The sequence below is a fragment of the Microchirus variegatus genome, assembly GCF_963457635.1.
Source record: "Microchirus variegatus genome assembly, chromosome: 20".
Classification (NCBI taxonomy): domain Eukaryota; kingdom Metazoa; phylum Chordata; class Actinopteri; order Pleuronectiformes; family Soleidae; genus Microchirus; species Microchirus variegatus.
The window spans coordinates 14325945-14330934 of record NC_139821.1 but is presented as its reverse complement, the minus strand read 5'-3'; the positions used below and the strand labels follow the sequence as shown (position 1 = coordinate 14330934).

The following is a 4990-nucleotide window of genomic DNA, read 5'->3' as shown; positions in this document are numbered from 1 at the left end:
TTCAGTGGTTTGAAAGCAGAGCAGCAGCCAGTTAATCAGGTCATTTCAGTGACCCCCCGCCCCACTAAACCACAGGGTTCTGACATATACATAATGCATGTACAAAGATGGAGGACAAAAACACACAAAGAGACCATGCTAAGTTTTTTTTTTTTTTAATGGAATGTACTGTATCTTTTCAAGGTATGAAAATAGATCTCATGTTGAAATAAGAAATTTGGCAGTGACTACAAAGGGTGAAAGCGCTAACTGCGGCGTAATGATGGCAACACAAAGGTATGTCAGAGAAGCATCACATCAGTTGCTGTGGATACAGGGTGTGTGTGTGTGAGATGACCGCAGCACAGAGGCATGTGTTGGCTGGGCCGTGATACACTGACAGCAGAGGAAAGCAAACAGGAAACAACATACACACACACACACACACACACCACCATGACATGTACAACACTGTTGTCCGTCACATCCCACTAACCCTGTGCTGTGGATGAACACCACCTTCAGACAACAATCACATGATTTACTCAGGTGTTTTACCATGAAACATAATCTGTCTCTTCAAAATGTTTAACTGTCAGATCACAGCGACATGTTAACGAACATTTTACAGCAGCAGTCAAAGGTTTCACTTGGCAAGACAAGATTCAATGCAAATGTATGGCAATTACTGTCTGTCATGTTACAATTTATTTTGTATACAAAACATTTCAACTCTTGACATTTTGTAGCCAACACATTTGATAGGAAATATAATACACAGTGATTTGAGTGATCAGCAGTATATTGAAGTTGATTTTCCCCAGAATTGGGCTGGGATTTGAGAAAATGTTACGGGTTAGTGGCAATTATTACAGCTACAAGTTTCATGAAACACACTTGCCCAAAATAGATATTTTTTTTATTCCCCTGTGCACAATGGTTTCAAAAGACAGGGAGATAAAATAATGTGTACATTTTCACAACAGCAACTTGAAATGGCTCTCTAATAGCACTAGTTATGCCTTTGGGTCCAATTAAATATCATAGAAGATTTGTTTTTGTGTTTGTGTGGCAACAAAAATCTGCAGGAAGTATATTAGAGTCAGAGAAAAACAGCCTTTAATGTGTTTTAATGTGCTTTGGGATTTTGTGGAATATGTGACGCATCTGTATCTCGCTCCACCAGGGATTACCACAACAAAATATGTTTTCACAACTTTATACAGGAACTTGAGATTTATAAAATAAATGCTATTATGCCATGATAACTTCTCCTGTTTTGACCAAAAACCCCCAAAAAAGTCAAGCTACTTTTCTTATTAGTTTTGTGGTTTGGTTTCATTTAGACTCCTTTTATTTTGGAGTTTCACTCTGGTGTTTCTTTTCCAAAAAAGCATCTTAGGAGCAACGCTGTTCATGTAAACAGTCAATACAATAATAATCATAATAATAATTTAAAAAACAAAACACTGATGCTAACTTTTCTCTCTCACTCAGATTTAAGACTCGCGAAAAAGCAAGAGATAGTTTTTCTATCCATGAACGCGACGATAATGGAAATGATGATGTTGTACAACAATGACAAAGATGCACTTGTTGTTATTAATTAACCAAGCATTTCACAGAAATCATGTGTAGCCAGCATGTCCAGCAGGTATCTCATCATACACAGTACTTGTGTTGAGTATATTCTGAGGTGGAACTCTGCACAAGAGCCACACGTGTAATGAAATGATTCTTTGGTTCAGTTGAAAAATGAAAGAAAAAACACGGACAATGAGACATGATACCGATGATGAACTGACCCGACTACCCTACTGCAACCACCCTAAGATAACGGCGTGTGGAGCGTCTCATTCCTCTTTAGCAACAAGCACACTGAACAATCAATAATATAACATTATTTCATAGAAAAGATATATACACAACTAATAAATAAGGGATAAACCCATCGCACCATGGTGCACAGTAGTCTTCTCACATGCTTTTTGTCCATCAGTCTTTTGTGAATCAAGTCCGTGAGTTGAAAAGGGGGGACGGGGCTCTGCTCTTTGGAAAACACCACATGGAAGAGGGTTTTCTCCTGGACGGGTGGAGCTTGAAGGTGAAGCGGCAGAGGGAGATGAGGCTCAGGTCAATATTCGTCTTCCAGCCGAGTGTCCAATTAACCTGTGGAGGCAATCGATTAGAGAGGCTGCAGACTGATGGACCTGACACAGGAAATCTATAGTCGTTTGAAACATGGACTTTACATAAGGAGACTTTCAGTTACTTATTCCAATAAGGTCTGGCTCATATACGTTTAAACGACTATGTACCCGGACGACACCTCACTTTATCTTCAAATCCTAAAGAGGATATATATATATACGTAGGAGATCAAATTTAGGTTGCACTTCCTCCTATTGATCGCTAAAGCTGCAGTGTGCTAAGGTGTTTAAAAGATTATGAGCAGCAGAATTTACGACTAAAACATTTTGTGGACAACGTTCCAAATTGTTTCTCTTTACTGGCGGCGATGTCACCGCGTGACACGAGATCTAAACACCAGCTTTGACAGTGGTTTTAAACGCAATAGACAATTGTTTATATTTCCAAGTTACACACTGTGCTTTAATTAGCCAAACGTTGCTATGACTCCCACATCCCAGTGTCACAATCTACTGGTGTTGAGAGCAAATATGATTTGAGCTTAAACATATTTTAGTCCTTTTCAACTGTAAAAGCCTTTTGGGAGCAGTGAAAGGTGGTGGGACAGGATGTTGCACTCCCCCTGTGTTATTACAGTATAGTAGAATGGCTGAATAATCAGTTTAAATGTGTGCTGGGTTAAAACCACACTTCATCATCAATCACCATGTGCCTCAGAAAGCCACGTGCGTGGACATCTGTTGCTGCACATTTCACTCCACACCACATTGGTCCAGGAGCCGAGGACGTGCTTTTGTTTGAGGCTGAGGACACTTTGGAAAAAAGTGTCTGGCCGAAATACATTGATTCTCCACACTCCCTTTGATTTTTACGCGCAGTCTGTGCGTCTTTACGCATAATATGGATTGGAGCCTCTATGACGTTAGGACCTTAAACAGATCAGAGCATCTCTATATGCATGTGGTGCAGATTTGAAGCGATTCTAAAAGGACGTAAATACACACGGAGGTAAATTAGGCTCATTAGGCGCCGTGCGTAATTAAATCCAAGCGTCTCGACGCGTAAAGGATATGTTTTGGATTCAGAGTATAGCATTGAGTGTATGTAATGTAATATCAGACCTGCCTGGTAATCCATCCAACACATTTTCACCTCCATGAAGGGGACACATAACCATGTGCAGGGGCTCACAAAACTTTTCTCTCCGCCAAAATAAATCCACATTTTGTGAAATCCTGTTTCCTTCGAGGAGAAACGTTCGCTCATTGTTTGATCTGCGAGGAAGAACTAGAACCTCACTCATGATATCAATATCCAGCAATAAACCACAACCAATTTCTTTTTTAAAAACGCCGGGGTCCCTGGGGAGCCCCGCCTCTTTCTCTTGATGCCATCTTACCGCTAAAGGCGCACCATTGTCCGCGGGATTGACCGCAGGTCACGCGACGTTGGGCGTGCAGCGGATGGTCTTCTGGTTGGGCATCTGCACCACGAGCAGCTGCTGCTTCTGCCGGGTGGACTTGACCGCCAGGATCGCCTGCCGGTTCTTGTACTGGACCATCTGCAAGGTGATCTCCGCGTTCCAGCCCTCGTCCTGCGGACACCTGAAGTCGATCTCCTTGCCCTCCGTCATGACCACCGTGAAATAGACGTACTTGCCTTTACGCTCCACGCAGTCCACGGTCTTCATGTTGGCGAAGTGGAGCTCTTTGACTTTGCCCGTGTCTCCTCCTCCTCCACCGTGGTGGTGGTGATGGTGTTGGTGGTGGTGGTGGTGATGGTGCTGCTGCGGGTGGTCGTGCTGCTTGGGCGGCAGCAGCAGCACGGCGTCCTCGGTCAGGACGCAGTGCTTCTTCTTCCAGAGCTGCAGCAGACCGTCACTGCGCTTCTCCAGCAGACCTTCTTTGAACACCTTCCTCCCGTTCTCCAGCATCTTCACCTCCACCACTGATGCACTACACGGCGGGTGAAGGCATGAGATGCTGCTGCTGTGACTGCGGTGGTGAGTGGAGACGGAGGTGGAGATGAGGCTGAGATGAGGCTGACTGGCTGCTGTTACAGTGTGTGTGGGGTGTTTGAAAGGGGGCGGGGTCTGGAGTGGTGCACCCCCCCCACGATGACAGCAGTAACAGTCTGCTAATAACCAATGGTTGGTTATAATTCATTAGAGTGCTTAATACTGACTTTCCTTTAAGTTATTAAAAGACACACAGAGCTGCAACTAATTATTATTTTCGTAATCGATTAATCTGTCGATTATTTTCGATTTCGATGAATCGGTTGGTCCATAAAATGTCAGAAAATGTAAAAAAAAAAAAAACATTGATCAGTGTTTGAAATGTTCTTGAATGTCATTTTGTCCACAAACAAAAATGATTCAGTTTTAATGATCTTTGTTTATGTGGAGCAAAGACTAAGAAAATATTCACATTTAAGAAGCTGAAACAATCAGAAATCTGGTTTTAATCATGAAAAAAAGCATCAAACCGATTATCAAAATAGTTGCCGATTAATTTAATCATTGATTAATAATCGATTGATCGGCTCTAGACAAACACCTGATTACAGAACTCCTTATCTTGAATTTATCGACATCTTTATTTTAATGACGTTATGATTAGCTGCTATAGTGTTTTAGTTCGGCTCATCTTAGCATAACTAACAGCTCTCATGTGTTTAACTACTATTTAATGTGGTCGTGAGTAAAACTTTTGAAAACCTCATTCCCTATGGACCTATTTTTTCTTAACGCCACTGTTGGCGCCCTCTGCTGGCTCAAAGCTTTTATGTCAGCATCCAATATGGTCAGAAAAAATGAACACACCACGTCTTATTTGATGTTTACCCAATTTATTCAGGA

The 4990-nt window shown here is 42.0% G+C and overlaps 1 protein-coding gene across 1 annotated transcript; it reads right to left on the bottom strand.

Moving 5' to 3' along the window:
• Positions 1–225: 225 nt before the first annotated feature.
• On the bottom strand, positions 226–4063 carry phlda1 (pleckstrin homology-like domain, family A, member 1; the record flags this gene model as incomplete). Its single annotated transcript, XM_083907202.1, has 2 exons — positions 226–2148; positions 3530–4063. The coding sequence occupies one exon, from the start codon at positions 4061–4063 to the stop codon at positions 3569–3571; it is 495 nt and encodes a 164-aa protein (XP_083763328.1). The 3' UTR covers positions 226–2148; positions 3530–3568.
• Between the last annotated feature and the right edge of the window lie 927 nt (positions 4064–4990).